We start from the raw sequence: 15579 nt of genomic DNA on the forward strand, positions 1-15579 counted from the left end.
CCAACTCCAGAAGACCAAATGACTATATATATATATTCTATGTTATATATATATGTATATATATATATATATATTCTATGTAATATATATATATATATATATATATATATATATATATATATATATATCACTGTGGCTCCCAGACAAGTCATTATAGGCTCCTAGGTCCTAGCAAAAAGAGCAGGGCTTCCCAAGAAATACTTCAAAGGCTCCTGACACATTTCTGTGAATTACTGAAGGGTACTCAGGGTAACTACCTTCCCACCTCCCATTCTGGACCAGGCTCCTTGCTAGTATTGAGCATGGCAATTTATTATCAATGTATACATGAGGGAAGACATATAATTTCTGCAGGTCAATGAAAGAAGCCCCTGCAGGCTAGGTACTCTCACATTTCCTGTCTTTGCCAGCAAGACTGAGGGGAAGATAGCAGCAGGAGGCAGTCCGGGTGCTGGGCAGCAGGTCTTTGGGCTGGCTGGAGAGGGAGGTGGTTTCTCTTCTGCTGGTGAATTTGAAAGTGTCCTGCTTCTTTCCACCAAGACTCAGAATTCTGCCACACTTAGTCCTGACTCTGCCTTCTTTTTCTTTAGAGAGGAGGAGGGGGATTGGCACAGGCTTGCAGGTGGAATGAGGGCTCTGGACTCCTGGAAATTATGAGTCCTCCCCCTCACTCCTCCCTCAAGTTGCTTAACCCCGGGGGAGTGTTCTGGATGACAGTGGCCATTGTGTGAGGGACCCAGAGGAGAACCACAGCTAAGGCAAGTGCACTTTGCCCCAGGGAAGTAAGTACCGCTCTACCCCTGTAAGTCGTCCCACACATATAGCACTGTCAACTAACAGGGAGAGCACGGAAGAGAAGGTCACTGTCCTTGAAGGTACCAACAAGACAGTTATCAGACCATAATTTCTAGATGCAGAAATGAAACTTCCAGTCCATTCTGTAGATGTTGCAGACACTGCAGGAAGACACAAATCATTTCCTGGAGTAAGAGATAGGAAAGGGAAAATGGTGAAGATCCAGTCTGATTCTAGAAGGGAAAAAAATAGATTTTTCTTAGATTATTTTTTATGAAGTCCTCTAAAATGGTAAAGTCAATTCACCCCTTTTTTATTTGTTTGTTTGTTTGTTTGGTTGGTTTTTTTTTTTTTTTCGTGATGCTGGATTAAGCAGGGCAAGTGCCCTGCTCTGCCACTGACCTAAGACCCAGTCCTAAAGTCATCATTTCTACTAGTGTAGGGGGAGGTACTTAGGAGAGTCACAACCTCGCCCACCAGAAATACATGTCACCTGTATAACCTTTATCCTTCCACCTAACACCTTACATCCCAGACATTTGACATGGGTCATTAAAAGTGGGTGAGCTAGGGGCTGGAGAGATGGCTCATCGGTTAAGAGCACTGATTGCTCTTCCAGAGGTCCTGAGTTCAATTCCCAGCAACCACATGGTGGCTCACAACCATCTGTTATGGGATCTGATGCCCTCTTCTTTTATGTACTGACATACATAAAATAAATAAATTAATCTGAAACAGCAACAACAAAACACTTAAAAAAAAAAAAAAAGTGGGTAAGATGGCTGGATGCAGGAGCTACTGGTTAGAGACCAGTGTACCTAAGAGACGCAAGTGAGCACAGGGCCCCACCCTAAACTGGAATGCCTGGTGGCAACTGGAAAAATCACTTTTCTCCAATGCAGTATCACTGGGTATATCAACAATACTCCAGAGCAGACCAAATGTTTAGGAGTAGTTAGCCAACATAAAATAAATTCAAACGTATTTTGTGGGCTTTTTGTTTATTTATTTTTGCTTTGTTTTGTATGGTTTTGCTTTTTTCGTTTTATTTAGGGTTGTTTGTTCTGGTCTTATTGATCTTTTGGTTGTTTGTTTGTTTGGTTGGTTTGGTTTGGTTTTCTGAGACAGGGTTTCTCTGTGAAGCCCTGGCTGTCCTGGAACTCACTCTGTAGACCAGGCTGGCCTCGAACTCAGAAGTCCACCTGCCTCTGCCTCCCGGGTGCTGGGATTAAAGGCCTGCACCACCACGCCCATCAAGCACATTGTTTTTTAAGAGGAGGCACTGGCAGCATGTCTTTGGACAGTAGTTACTTAACCTCTCTGCCTTGGTTTCTTATTTGAAAAAAAAAAAAAAAAAAAAACCAACCACTTTCAAGAGGACAGAAGAAGGTTGGGCAAGAGATTAGACATCCTCAAACCTTGATCTTCTTCACCTCCAAATTGTGGATCAAGTAACCTCTTCCTTGCCAACCTTATGTTACTGCCACAAGGATTCCAGGAAAGCTGGTATACGAACTTGCTATGTGTGAAGTATATTGGCATTATATTTACTGAACAAAGCCGTCTGCCACACAGCCCCGTGTTATTTCTCTTACTCAGTTGTCATCTACCATGCAAAAGCCCCTTCCTTACACTGGCCCTCTGCATATATTCTGCTAAATATAACTCATTTGTGTGTGTGTGTGTGTGTGTGTGTGTGTGTGTGTGTGTGTGTGTGTGTGGAGAGAGAGAGAGAGATTGCTTTCTTATTTTGTGGTGGTCTGATAACTCTGGAGACAACTTTTAGAATCTATTAATTATCCTGTCATCCGCCCCCTTTGTTACAGGGCTAGCCTAGCCTTTAATGTCAGTCACACAGGTTAGAGCCAAGCCTGTACAGCTTAAGAGACATGAGCATCAATCTGTTGATGTTGACAAGGTTCTTTCTGGTTCTGGGATCTCTATTTATGACTGTCTCAACTTGAGCCACAGGCAGAAGGCACCTCGTGACAGCACCGTAGAAGTAGGCCAAGCAAGGGTCTCATTTTGAGAGTCCCAGCTGTTGACTTACCTGTAGGTCTTCATCAATCCATCTATTCTACATACCCAACACTCCAGGAAGATCAAGAGAGGAACTGACATCGAGATGACCCATCTGCAGAATAAGGGCGGTACCCACCTGATTCCTCTCGAGTCCTTTTTGACCAGACCTCAGGCAGTGGCAGTGTGCTTTGGGTCCTGTGTGCCAGAGTCCCTTGTTGTAGTACCCGAATGGCTTCTGCTGGGCCGAGGGTCCAGACGGGCCTGCGTGGCAACTACCAGAAGGTCATTCAGAGATTCAGCACGGCTGTGGGAAGCCTGCAGGACGACAATGGAGGGTACGACCATCTCCTTCTTCCTGCTGGAGCCGCGGCCGTGGTGGCCCCGCTCCTTGGACAAGGATGGGTATTCTGGAAAGGCATCGTCAGTGTCAGTAGGTGCAGGTTCTGGAGACCACGCCCTCCTGCTGCTATTCAGGCTACCATGCCCCAAAACTGGCTAAAGGTCTTGGAATCAAAGTCAGCCATTGCTTCTCTGCTCCACTCAGTTTCTTTGACCTCCCAGGGTTGGCGCAGAGCATGGAGCTCATATGAACAAGAGTCGGGGATGTTAAGTGCCAGCCCTCTGTTGACCCTTGCTCAGAGGGGATGGAGAGTCTCTAAGAACATGGGCCCCGGCTACATCATCACATAGAGAAGAGGATCTAACCAACCCTTTTGACCTGGGAATCCTAAAACCTTGGGATCTGTTCCAACTGGTTCCCCTCTCTTTAATCCTATATGATTTGAATCTTCTTGTCACTATTAGTTTTATTTTTGGGTTTTTTTTTGGGGGGGTAGCAATTATTTTTATTTTTTTTAATCAGTGTTTCACCTGTATGTCAGTCTGTGTACCACATGTATACCTGATGCCCATGGAGGCCAGAAAAGGGCATGGAATTGCCTGGAATTGGCGTTACAGAGAGTTGTGAGAAGCCATGTGGGTGTTGGGAATTGAGCCTGGGTCAAAAACAGCCAGTGCTCTTAACTACTGAATCATCTCTTCAAACCTCTAGTTTTTTTAATGTAAACTATTTGATTTGCGTGTGTGGGGGGGGAGGGTGTACTGCAGCACACAGGTGGAAGTCAAAGAACAGTTTTGTGGACTCAATTCATCCCGCTCACCTTTACGGGGGTCCCAGTGATCAAATCCAGGACATCAGGGTTATGTGGCAATTGCCCTTTTAACCACTGAGCCATGTCACCAGCCCTTATCATTTTTATTTATTTATATTTTTAAGCATTTTATTTGTTGGGGCTAAAGAGACAGCTCAACAGTTAAGACACTGGCTGTTCTTCCAGAGGACCTAGGTTCAAATCCCAGCACCCATGGTGAGGCTTACAATTGTCCATAAATCCAATCCCAGGGAATCCTCCAAGGGTATCAGGTATGCATATGGTATGCAGACATGTATGCACACAAAAGACCCATGTAATAAACTTATTTATTTATGTGTTTATTTATGTGTATGTATGCATGTATGTATGTATGTATGTATGTATGTATGCATGTATGTATTTTTGAGAAAGTGTCTTGCTGTATCACTCAGGCTAGCTGCAAACTCAGGATCCTCTTGTCTTAGCCTCCTGATTGCTGAGACTGCAGGCATGTGCCCTAACAGTTTGGAAGTTGAATGCCTCCCAAAGGCCTGAAGTTAAAGTTTGTCACCTGATGCTCCTGAGAGGATATGGAGGCTATGGTGGTTAGCCAAAAAAAAAAAAAAAAAAAAAAAAAAAAACCAAAACCAAAACCAAAACAAAACAAAACAAACAAACAAAACAAACAACCAAACAAAAAACCCGAGGGAGTTTGACTCACCCTGCCCCCCGCCCCCCACTGCTGTGAAAGCACACACTCCCATCAGAGACCTAAAACACTGAAGGTCTGCTCGGTCATCCACCAAGCCTCTGAAAGCCATGAGCCTAAAACCATCGTATTCTCCTTAGAAGTTAACAACAGGAGTCGCTTTATCAGGTAAGAGAAAGCTGACTCCAGAGCCTAAGCTCTTGGTACAGCCCAGCCTACGCCCGTACTCACGTGACTTGGGAGTCGGGAACAAGGGGCGTTTCTTCTTCATTTGAACCTTCTGCAGTATCTCTGACATCAGATACTGCTTCTTAATGTCATTCTTCATCGAGGTACAGTTCAGGTCCAACTGCCTGGATTTGGAAAACATGAGAGGCTTGGATTTCTTCTCCTGGATCGGCTTGTGGGAGACCTTCTGATGCTTGTGGTTGTAAGAGACCATCCGGATACTCTCGGGGCTGCTGCAGTCAGGGCTGGTGGAGAGGCTCGTGCTTGCCAGGGACTCTAGAGAGGTTGAGATGGGGACTGTGGCGTCTGGGGAGGTGTCTATAGATGTTACAGTCTGAAAAACAAAACGGCCTGAAATGAGACTGTGGGAGGCAGAGGGATCCCTCCTTGCTCCTGAAGGAAACACCAGAAATGGTCACAGTGGTGAATTAAGAGCTGCTCTCGGGGGCTGGAGAAGGGATTCTAGTTCCCAATGATCTCTTCTGGTTCTCTATGAATACCTGACACTCATGGTGTACATGTATGGCACATGTGCACACTCACAGACACACATTTTTATTTATCTTATTGATCTGTTTGCCTTTGTCGTTTTGAGACACCATTTTACTGTATAAACCTGGCTGTCCTGGAACTCTGTAGACCAGGCTAGCCTCAAACTCACAGAGATGTGCCTGCCTCTGCCCCCTGAGTGGCAAGATTAAAAGGTGTGTGACACTACTGTCCAGCGTATAAGATTTTTAAAAATTAATCTTATTAAATCTTATTTTTAAAAAGACAGAGACAGATGGATCTCTGTGAATTCAAGGCAAGCCTGGTCTACATAGTGATTTCTAAGCCACTCAGGGTTCTATAGTGAGACCCCATCAAGAACAATAACAAAACATTAAAATCAAATCCCTTAAATAGGCAGACAGAGAAAAAGGATATGCCTTACGGCTCCATGACTTTGGGTTTGACAGTGACCGTTGGGCACAGCAACAAAAGCAGAAGTAGGTAAGCAAGACTTCCTCAAACTCAGACCCTCACAGTGATAGCAACAATAAGGAGAGAGAAATTTACCTACAAGGTGGAGACATGGTTTGCAACTTCTATATCTGATACGTTTTTTTTACTCAGCTCTGGCTTCAGTAACCAAACACCTTTGAGAGCCATTCAGATGACTTTGCAGTGGGCTGGAGAGATGGGTCAGCCATGGAAGAGGTTCCAGGTTCCACAAGCCTGGGTTCAATTCCCAGGACCCACATGGCAGCTCATAGCCCCAGGGGACCTAACACCTGCACGTAGACAGACATACATGCAGGCAAAACACCAATGAAGATAAAATCATTAAAAAGGAAGAAAAAAATGGCTGTGTGGGTAAAGGTGCTTGCTGCCAAGCCTGAACACAGGGCATTCAATGCCCAGGCCCCACGTGGTGGAAGAAGAGAACTGCCTTCTGCAAAACAACTTTTTTTTTTTTTTTTTAAGAATTATTGATTTATTTTATGTATGTGAGTACACTGTAGCTGTCAGATCCCATTACAGATGATTGTAAGCCACCATGTGGTTGCTGGGAATTGAACTCAGGACCTCTGGAAGAGCAGTCAGTGCTCTTAACCACTGAGCCATCTCTCCAGCCCCCGAAAAACAACTTTGAGTGGTTTTTGTTGTTGTTGTTTTCTTTTTTTTTTTCATTTTTTCATTTTTTTTCGGCTTTTTAAGACAAGGTTTCTCTGTGTAGCCCTGGCTGTCCTGGAACTCACTCTGTAGACCAGGCTGGCCTTGAACTTGGAATTCTGCCTGCCTCTGCCTCCCAAGTACTGGGATTAAAGGCATGGGCCACCACTGTCCAGCACCTTTGAGTGGTTTATAAACAGAAGAAACTTTTTTTTTTTTTTTTTCCAGAGTATTGGAGTCTGAGAAGCCCAAGATCAAGGTACTGGCTGGATTTGGTTTTTTGTTTTTTTCATTAAAACTTTTTTTTTTTTTTTAATTCGTAGTGATTTGGATTGAACCCAGGAGCCTAGTGCATTCAAGGCTAGCAGTCTACATCTGAGCTACATCCCCTAGCCTGATTTTATGTCTTTGAAACCTAATTCTTCCTAAACAGTCAATTTCTGTACCCTCACATGGAGGAAAGAGTTAGTAGCTCTTTCAGGCTATTTTTTCTTTCTTTTTCATAGGGTCTCCCCGGGCAGCCCTAGCTGGCCTGGAGCTTGCTCTGCAGTCCAGGCTGTTCTCAGAGATTCACCTGCCTCTTCCTAGTGAGTGTTGGAATTAATGGTGTGCTCCACTATACTGCTTTGAAGTTTCTGTACGCTAATGGAGCAATGCTTGGGCCAACCTAGAGTCAACTTTTATGTTTGTTTGTTGTAGGATAAGGTCCCTCTATATATCCCTGGACATCCTGGAACTATGAATACCAGCTTGAATTCAGAGATCCACCTGCCTTTGCTCCCCCAAGTGCTGAGATTAAAGGCATGATTCTCCATACCTGTCAACTGTTGTTGTTGTTGTTTTGTTTTGTTTTGTTTTAAGGCAGGGCTTTTCTGTGTAGCCCTGGCTGTCCTGGAACTTTCTTTGTAGACCAGTCTCTCCTTGAACTTACAAATATCCTCACCTCCTGAGTCCTGGGATTAAAGGCATTCACCACCACACTTCGGTTTTGCTTTTGGTTTTTTTGGTTGTTTGTTTTTGGGGTCTTTTTTTGGGGGGGGTATGGTTTTGTTTTTTCAAATAAAAACTAGACATTTGACTGCTGAATAAACTCTTTAAACATTTCATTGTTGCTGTTTCTTTGGCTTGGTTCTGGAGTGAAAGAGCTGTAAATGCTGTCATTTGGTGTCTAAAGAGGACTGGTCCAGGGACACCTCAGCTCAAGGCTACCGTAATCCAAGGGCTATCGGGGGCCTTTCTATAAAATGTAGTACTTGTGTGTCACCTGCAAATCGCATCCAGATAGTTCTTTGTCGTCACTGTTTAGGTTTTCGAGTCAACGTCTTGTGGATCCTAGGTTGATCTGCATGTAGGCAAGGATGACCTTGAACCACAGATCTTCCTGCCTCCTTTCAAGTGCTGGGATCACAGATGTGCACCACCACAACTACCTCTCATACTTTAAGTCACCTCTAGATGGACGTATAGCATAATGCCTAACACAATGGAAATGCTTCATAAATCGCTGTTACACTGTATTGTTTGGAGAATGCTGCCATGGAAAATGTCTGCCTGCCGACGCCAGGCATGGCGGTGCATACTTACACTCTATGATGGCATCCAGGATGCAGAAACAGGAGGCGCTTGAGAGGCTAGCCTGAGTTACACACCGAAACTGAGGCCAGCCAGAGCCACAGAAAGGCCCTGTCTCAAAAGCAAAAGCTTGGAATTATGTGTATGTGTATTTCAACAGGGTCTCTCTGTGTAGCCCTGGCTGTCCTGGAACTTGTTCTGTAGACCAAGCTGTCCTCAGACTCAGAAATCCACCTGCCTCTGCCTCCCTGAGTACTGGGATTAAAAGCTCTCAGAAACAAGGGCGCGGGGTATATATAGCTCAGTGATAAGAGCTCTTGCCTGGCATGCTCAAGGTCTTGGCCTCAATCCTCAGCAGTGCAAGAAATAGAGTGGGGCTGGAGAGATGTGACTCGGGTGTTAAGAGTGTTTGTCTCCCAAGCAGGAGCTCCAGAGATTGATCCTCAGAACTCAGGGTTTGTTTGTTTGTTTGATTGATTGTTTTAGAAGCTTATACTTGTAATCCTAGCAGGGGAGACACAGAGACAGAAGGACTCAGGAGCATATGAACTAGCTAGCCTAGCCTACTTGGTGAGTTCCAAACCAGTGAGCTCCTGTCTCAAGAAACAAAGTGGATGGTATCTGATGACTGACACCTAAGGTTGTCACACACACAGACAGGCACATGCACACATGCATTTAAAAAAAAAAAAAAGGAAATGTGTATGTTTAGGAAAGATGTCATTGTTTTAAAAATACTTTTTGATCTGTAGATTTTTGAACCTGTGACTACAGAAGCACATGATAGGGAGACTTTCTATCTGATTCTGTTTGTGGACATTTATTATATTAAATACACAGATGGGATAGACTGGGGGATGGAGAGATGACTCTGCAGTTAAGAGCGTTTGCTGTTTTCACAGAAGACCCAGGTTTAGTTCCCAGCACCCACATGGTGGCTCACAACTGCCTATAACTCCAGTTCCAGGAAATCTGATGGCCTCTTCTGACCTGCTGGCACTGCACTCAAGTGATGTACACACACACACACACACACACACACACACACACACTAAAATATTTAAGACGGACTAGGTTAGCCTTCAATTCTGGAGCTTAAGTGACCCTACTGCTCCAGCAGCCTTCCAGAGAATTGGGACCACAGGTATGCTTCACCTCACCTACCTCATCAAAATAAATTTATCATTAGGTGTGCTGGCACATGTTTAATCCCAGCACTCAGGAGGCAGAGGCACAGAGATTTCTAGAATTTGTGATGACCCTGCCTCAAACCAACCAACCAAACAAACAAACAAACAAACGAACAAAAACAAGGCTCCGTGACAACATAGGCAGTCAACGTTGTCACTGATCAATGCTTGCCAGCAGCCATCAGACTATGATGAAGCAAAAAAGACTTTCCTCTCCAGAGACGTCAGAGGAAACCTGACCTTGCCCACACTGGAGGTTCTAGAACCGTAAGAGGACACATGGTTCTGTCTGAAGCATCTAGATTTGAGACAGTGCACTGGAGGAGATGAGCTGAGTGAACAGCGACCCGCCTGTAAGAAGGCACTATGGGAGAGGTCCTCCTCAATCCATCCCTGGCTGACCCTCCCAGCAGGTGTGCCATTCCACAGTTTGAGCTCCACAAGGGGAGAACTGAGGCTCAAGCCACAGCGGTGGGTACTTGAAGAGCTACAAGTTAGGGACAGAAAAGGGACGAGAAAGCAAGACTCTCCCATCACCCACTCGCAGAGCACGACCCTCTACTTACCTGGGCACTGCTAACTATGTTCACTAAAAAGGCCGACTTGACTTCCTTGACTTTGGAACTGGGCATATGGAACTCTGGCTCGGAGCAGCTGGGGTTTGAACTCCTGAGGTCAGGGACAGAACTGTAGTTCCTTGCCGACACAGGCTTGCAAGGCATGAGGATGGCCTCCTTCTTGGAGTCCTTCTGGTCGGGGCTACTGGCAGTTTCATTTTTCTTTAAGCCTCTGATATTCAATAGCAAGTCAGATGTGCAGGATACTAAGGTCACTGGATGATAGGACTGGGAAGGAGGAAAGCAAACATGCAGCCCGTGGGGAACGGGGGTCCTGTCCACCATCAGATCCATCTGCATCCCAGGGAAGGTGCAAAAGAGGCGAGGAGAAAGCAAACAGGAGACACCAAAGACTTTCTAATCTGGAGCTCTTAGCCTGGGTTCTGGAACCCTTAAAAGCTCATGGCTGGATTATGAGAGGGAGTCTGTTAGTCACTTGAAACTCAGGTTACAAACAGCACAGGGCATGCTTATGGCAAAGAATTCCATAGTTTTCATCAGATTCCTAAAGAGTCTGTGACACCCCTCCCCTCAACCCCCAACAAAGTTGAAAGTAGTCTCCGACCCAGCTCTAGCCCTTCCAGGTGAAGTCTTCAAGACTAAGGAGATTATCAGGCATGGTAGCTCACTCCTGTGATCCCAGCACGCCTGCAGGATAGCCAGGAGTTATAGGATAGCATGGTCTACATAGTGAGTTCCAGGCCAGCCAGCAAGGGCTCCACAGTGAGAGTAAGACACTTTGAAAATAAATAACTAGGAGCTTGGAGGGAAGCTGTCATGGACGTAGAAGAGAGGAGGCTGGAGATGGAGAAACCAAAGACTCAGATCCCGGGACAGTGAGGCGGCTCGCCAGGGGCTGGGCTACCCTGTGCAGAAAGCATGTCAGAAGCACCCTGCCCTGCTTAGTCATCCCCATGGAGTGTCCTGAGGATCATGTCTCACAGAAGCCCTTCTGGGGAGCCATTCCCGCCCAGGTTGGACATGAGAGCATTGAGTATACACAATTGTGGGGCGCACTCCCCACATGGCCTCAGGCTCAGTCTCTAGCAGAGTCAGACCAGTGTGTGCATCCTCTGACACCAGGATGGAGGGGTCATCTAATGGATGCCAGGCTCTGAGCGCCTTCTAAACCCCTTCCTGTAGTTCAGCCTTTTGGGAGCCCATCAGTGTGTCTGTGCTCGGAGCAGAGGTCTCCGTGGAACCCTCCCACGGATCGGTCCAAGCCTGGGCAAGGTGCTGGTTATACACACGCCCCCCTCATGGGAGTTTACTTGTTTAGGGGGACAGGTGGCCGTCTTGCACTTCAGCTGCTGTCTCTGTCGCTGGAGCCGCATGATTTTGTCTCTTGCCTGCTCACCCGCAGACTCGCCCTGCATCTCTTCTTTCCTCTCTTTTTTTAGGAAGATTTTTTTTTCCTGTTTCTGCCTCAGCTCCTGGATCAGCTGCCTGTTGGTTGAAAAACAGGTGAGTGTCATGGGCGAAGGAGCAGGCACTCTTCTTAGGGGACTGATGAGATAGAACAGAGAAGGGGCTGGAGAGATGGCTCAGTGGTTAAAAGCACTGGTCTTCCATGAGACCCTGGTTCAATTCCCAGCATCCACATGGCAGCTCAGGACTGTCTGTTGTAAGGGGATCTGGTGCATTCTTCTGGACTCTGCAGGCACTGCACGCATAGACATATAATCAAAACACCTATACATGTAAAATAAACAGTAAAAAGATGGACTGGAGGGTGGAGCACCTGCACACAAGTGACTGGAAGGCCAAGGAGCAGAGTAGACAAGAGAGCACCATCTTTCCAGCCATACCCAGTCTGGGGAATAGCATGCTTCCAAGGAAGAGCTACTTCTCATGCCACTGTACCCCTGGAAAGAGGGGCTGGGTAGGGGGCTAAAGCTAGGGGCTCCCATGTTGGGCCACTTCATTTGCTAGGCTCTCTGGCTAGTCAACCCTGGGACTGGACCAAGGGCAGTGTACCAGATGAAATCCCTTGGTCTCTGGAGACAGGAGACAGGGTAGTTCTAAGTCCTTCGGTGTCATCTTGATATCTGACCTTCTCTATGCTCTGCCTCTGCCTCTGCCTCTTATAACTGAGGTGCTTGGTAAGGAGTCGACCTAATTGGATGCTTCTCTTCAAGACCTCAGATACCATATAGCCTGGATTCATAACACACTTTTGAGGCAGTGGTGGGCCGGGGGCATTTGTCTCAAAGATAAATTATCTAAAACAGTAGGTCATCTATTTAGTGACTCGCTGTGCTGTGGAATCTCCCAGTTCCTGGTCCTTGTGAGACCTGGACCGGATGTTCTTCTGTCAGCTGCAAGGTTGGGAACTGGGACACAGAACTTCTCCCTGCTACCTTGTGCCCACCCAGGGGAGCAGATTCAAGCACAGTTACCAGAACACCCTGCCCACCTCAGCCCTAGAGAAAGCCTTCTCACCGTGCATACAGCTCCCGGGCTCTGGAAGCAACAGTGTTCTGGAAGAGGGAGCTATTGTCCTGGAAAAACCTGTCATACTTCTCCAAATTCAGGCCAGGGTAGATGAGCCGGAAGCCGCCACAGTTTTTCTTCTCATATTCCTCTGTTTTCTGTAACCTCACTGCCTGGAAACCCTTGACTTCCTCCATCCTGTGGGGAAATCAGAATACAGGGCTACAGTTATGGTTTCTTGGAAGGGACATGTCCAAGCTGGGTGTCATCTAGGGCCCTGCACATAATAGTGGTTGATCAGTGTTTGTTAAAAATAAAAGCAAGAATCTTTCTTTCTTTCTTTTCTTTTCTTTTTTTTTTTTTTTGTTCGTTTGTTTGTTTCTTTGGTTTTTCTTTCTTTCTTTCTTTCTTTCTTTTTTGTTTTTGTTTTTGGTTTTGGTTTTTGGTTTTTCGAGACAGGGTTTCTCTGTGTAGCCTTGGCTGTCCTGAAACTCATTCTGTAGACCAGGCTGGCCTCGAATTCAGAGAGATTCTCCTGCCTCTGCCTCCTGAGTGCTGGGATTAAAGGCTGCACCACCACCACTCCACTGCTTTTGTTTCTAAGACTGGGAATTTCTAAATCCTCATGTGATATTAATCTATTTATTTCATATAATTATATGTATCCATCTTAATCTACAGTGTCCAGGAACAAACAAACAGTCTTAGTAAAATTGTTCAAGTTGCTAACTTCTTGTTGCAGGATATGTGATCACACTGTGAACCCTAAGATTGTGTATTTACTGAAAATACCCATTTCTAGTTATGGTGTAGCTCAGCCTTAGCACACACCTTTAATACCTCTGACTGGAATACAGACACATCCTTAGTACTCACCTTTCATCCCAAACAACGAAGGGAAAGTTAGTTTGTAGAAGGAAGCACCCATGTTTGAACCATGTTGATGTTTGGGGAACGGGGATGGGGATGGGAATAGAAGGTTCAGGATCAAGTGTGGGAAAGGACAGGAGAGATGGACAGATGGCCATGAAAATGAATGGAAACCTGCAATGGATGGGGGTGAGAAAGTAAGGGGCATCTCCAGGATGAGACAGAGACCTGGGATAAGAAAGGTACCCAAGAATCAATGGGGGTGATCTTAGCTGTGACTCACAATACTGGAGCTATAGAACCTGAAAAAAAAAAAAAAAAAAACACCTCCTATAGCTAGACAGGAACCCCAGTGGACTGATAGAGACATCAAACCACTCACAAAATTTTCAACCCCAAATTTATCCTGTCTACAAAAAATGTAGACAATGCATGGGGGAGGGAGAAAGACTGAGGGAATGGCCAACCAATAACCAGCCCAACTTGAGACCCGTGCCATGGACAAGCACCAATTCCTGAAACTTATTAATGATACTCTGTTATGCTTGAAGACAGGCATAACAGAGTATGCCTCTGAGAGACCCCACCCAGTAGCTGACTCAGACAGATACAGACACAGCCAAACAGTGGATGGAGCTTGGGGATTCTTATGGAAGAAAAGGGGGAAGGATTGTGGGTCCTAAAGAAAATAGGAACTTCACAGAAAGACCAACAGAGTCAACTAACCTGGACTCTTGGGGCTCTCAGAGTCTGAACCACCAACCAAAGAGTATACACCCTAGGCCTCCCTGCATACATGTAGCAGATGTACAGCTTGGTCCTCATGTGGGTCCCAAACAACTGGAAGGGGGACTATCTCAAAAACTGTTGCCTGTACATGGGATATGTTCTTCTAACTGGGCTGCCTTGTCTGGCCTCAGTGGGAAAGAAAGTGCCCATCTTTGCAGAGACTTGCAATATTAGGGTGGGAGAATACTGAAGGGGCCCCCACCTGCTCAGAGGAGAAGGGGAGGGGAGATGGGGGAAGTATTGTGGAAGGGGTAACCAGAAGTGGGGAAGTGAGAGGGATGTAAAGTGAATAAGTAAAACATAAAATTAAGGTGCCTGGAGAGATGGTTCAGTGGTTAAGAGCACTGATTGCTCTTCCAGAGGTCCTGAGTTCAATTCCCAGCAACCACATGGTGGCTCACAACCATCTGTAACCAATGTCCTCAGAGCAACAGTGTACTCATATACATAACATAAATAAATAAATCTTTTTTTAAAAAACCATAAAATTAAATTAAAAAAAAAGTGAAGTCTAACTGAGTGACAGTAAAAGTGATGAATCAGAGAAAGATTTGACAGAATAAGATATGCCCAACTCTCACAAGAGGAGAGAGGAAAGGGAAGCTACTTAAGAGAGAACAGCACAGTGGAAGGAGGGAGGGAGTTTTACCAGGACAGTTTCACAGAGACAGGTTGAAGAAAAAATAATGTAGACACAGGTGAAGAGAGAATGAGTCAGAGAAGGAGAAAGAGAAGGAGCCAGAAGATTAGAACATATTGCTGAGTTAGTTTGAGGTCAGCAGAGCAATTCAGGTGCAGCTGAGAGAAGCCAGACTGAATCAGTCAGCTTGGAGAGGAGTTTGAGCTAGAACATGGGGGTTGACCATCCAGAGTTCAGAAAGAGCTAGAAAGAGTGAGTTTATTCAGCAGTGTCGGAGGCTGAAAACATTCTAGGTCTAGATCAGATTGTATGGAGGCTAAAAGCTTCCAGGACTGGGTCTAGGTTAGCAGCTGGAGGCAGCGAGGCTCCTAGGTTACAATTAAAGCAGGAAAATAAAAGATACTGTTACCACCACAAACGAACCTTCTACATAGGATTATTACTTGTTAGCAATGATCCACTCTGTTGGGCATAGTGATATGCATCTGGAATCCCAGCACTTTCCATAATTAAGCAGCCTAAGAGTTGCAAGTTCTATGGGAACCTGAGGTTCACTAGATGCTATTTCAAAAACAAAACAAAACAACAACAAAAAAATACCCCAAGAAGAACAAACAAAAGAATACATCAAAAGCAAGGAAACAAACAAAAAGCAAGGGCTGAGGGCTGGAGAGATGTTACAAGAGCCTGAGGACCTCTGTCAGATCCCAGTGTTCTAAAAAGCTGGGTGTGGCCTGCATGTCTACACATGTTTGCACATCAGCCTGTAACCCTGATGCTGGACCACAGTCTAGCTCCAGAGTCAGTGAGGGACCCTGTCTCAAAGGAATGAGATAGAGAGTAACAGAGTGCCTAATGTCCTTCTCTGGCCTCTGCACATGAGCACACACAAGTATGCACAGGTTTCTCCCTAACATGTGCATAA

General features: G+C 45.6%; 1 protein-coding gene across 4 annotated transcripts in view; it reads right to left on the bottom strand.

The window, feature by feature from the left end:
- Positions 1-291: 291 nt before the first annotated feature.
- Positions 292-15579, bottom strand: part of Ttll6 (tubulin tyrosine ligase like 6) — a 38186-nt gene continuing 22898 nt past the window's right edge. For 2 of the 4 annotated variants that reach the window (XM_076935914.1, XM_034507149.2), the window contains exons 11-16: positions 12365-12553; positions 11194-11368; positions 9872-10150; positions 4891-5221; positions 2954-3224; positions 292-980 (exon numbers count right to left, since the gene is read on the bottom strand). In XM_076935914.1, the coding sequence (XP_076792029.1) occupies positions 2986-3224; positions 4891-5221; positions 9872-10150; positions 11194-11368; positions 12365-12553 (1213 nt within the window). In that variant the 3' untranslated portion in view covers positions 292-980; positions 2954-2985. Of the gene's footprint in view, positions 1029-2953; positions 3225-4890; positions 5222-9871; positions 10151-11193; positions 11369-12364; positions 12554-15579 lie in introns of all 4 variants that reach the window. The other 2 variants (XM_076935915.1, XM_076935916.1) reach the window with 2 other exon arrangements.

The sequence above is a fragment of the Arvicanthis niloticus genome, chromosome 6 (assembly GCF_011762505.2).
Source record: "Arvicanthis niloticus isolate mArvNil1 chromosome 6, mArvNil1.pat.X, whole genome shotgun sequence".
NCBI lineage: Eukaryota > Metazoa > Chordata > Mammalia > Rodentia > Muridae > Arvicanthis > Arvicanthis niloticus.